Source organism: Sphaeroforma arctica (assembly GCF_001186125.1).
Source record: "Sphaeroforma arctica JP610 unplaced genomic scaffold supercont1.7999, whole genome shotgun sequence".
Lineage (NCBI taxonomy): Eukaryota > Ichthyosporea > Ichthyophonida > Sphaeroforma > Sphaeroforma arctica.
This window is the reverse complement of record NW_014032559.1, coordinates 1-1316: the sequence shown is the minus strand read 5'-3', so window position 1 is coordinate 1316 and position 1316 is coordinate 1. Positions and strand designations below refer to the sequence as shown.

General features: G+C 33.8%; 1 protein-coding gene across 1 annotated transcript; it reads left to right on the top strand.

The window, feature by feature from the left end:
• Positions 1-502: 502 nt before the first annotated feature.
• On the top strand, positions 503-1265 carry SARC_16402 (hypothetical protein; the record flags this gene model as incomplete). The annotated part of the gene is made up of 2 exons (XM_014289490.1): positions 503-589; positions 1069-1265. Coding segments are annotated over 2 exons (284 nt in total), but the record flags the coding sequence as incomplete, so codon positions are not given.
• Positions 1266-1316: the final 51 nt, after the last annotated feature.

Below are 1316 nucleotides of genomic sequence, written 5' to 3'. Positions count from 1 at the left end.
TATCATATCTATATATATGCCTGTATTTATCTATCTATATGTATATGACTATGTGTATGTTTGTATATATATATATATATATAAATCTATGTCGTTATATGTCAATATATCTCTTTATTGTATATATATATATATCTATATATATATATATATTCAGATAAATTTACGTTTATATATGTGTATGTGTGTGTCTGTGTGCGTGTATATATATATATGCCTATATATCTATATATATATATGCCTATATATCTATATATATATGTGTGTGTGTTAAATATGTATGTATTTATATGCGTATATAAGTATATGTATATATATATATATCTATTTATATTTATATATATATATCTATACATATATATATATCTATATATATATATATATTCTTATTATGTGATAGTATACAGACAGTGAAATATTTTTATGCATCTATCCCACACGCTTTCGAAAACCCCATCTCTCTCTACGTTCCAGGCTTTTCAAGAGGTGGATCAACTGTCAAATGCTGAGTGGAGTGTTCATAGACGAAGCCTTGGAGATTATCGTGGCAGCCGCTTTCCTACCGGATTATAACCCGACGACTGAAATGGTATGTACAACAACACATATTCACATGAATTTGTATATCTAAGCTTGTAAGTTTACGTATTTTATCCCTGCAACCGTATAGGGTGCAGTGTCGCTTACATGCAAATATGCTATGATAAAACAAGGTTCTGGTTGCTCTCGTATTGTAACAATGTAACTATGCGGAACATCTATAGCAGGATTTATTCGAGTTACAAATTTGAATATGCGTTAATTTCTAACAAACCCACATCGGTCTTTATCTCGATTTACTGGTCAGTACTCAGGACCGTCTTGTCGTGGCACGTACAACACAAATCGACGCAAGATATTTCCACCGAATCATTCTTCTACATTAATAATATATATATATATATATCAATTATCGAAACCATCGAAACCATCCATCGTTATTTATGAACACCCCTCCATATACTATATATACGTATACACGAGACATGTCGCCGTTCCTTAACGTGTGTACGTTCATGTATTCGACAGAGTGACAGTGATGCCTCTCCCCATTCGGCGATGGCTGGTTTCCTGCGCGCGCTTGAGCTGACAGCCAATCACGACTGGACTAATGATGTCTTGTTCGTGGAGGGCATGACCAATGGGGTGGCCCAACCCACACTCACTGTAGCACAGCGACAGGAGGTACGTTTAGAGGGTTGGTATATTTTATTCGTCAAGTATACCTATGAAGGTCTGTCTATTTCTATAAATCTATCTATCTATATATATATATT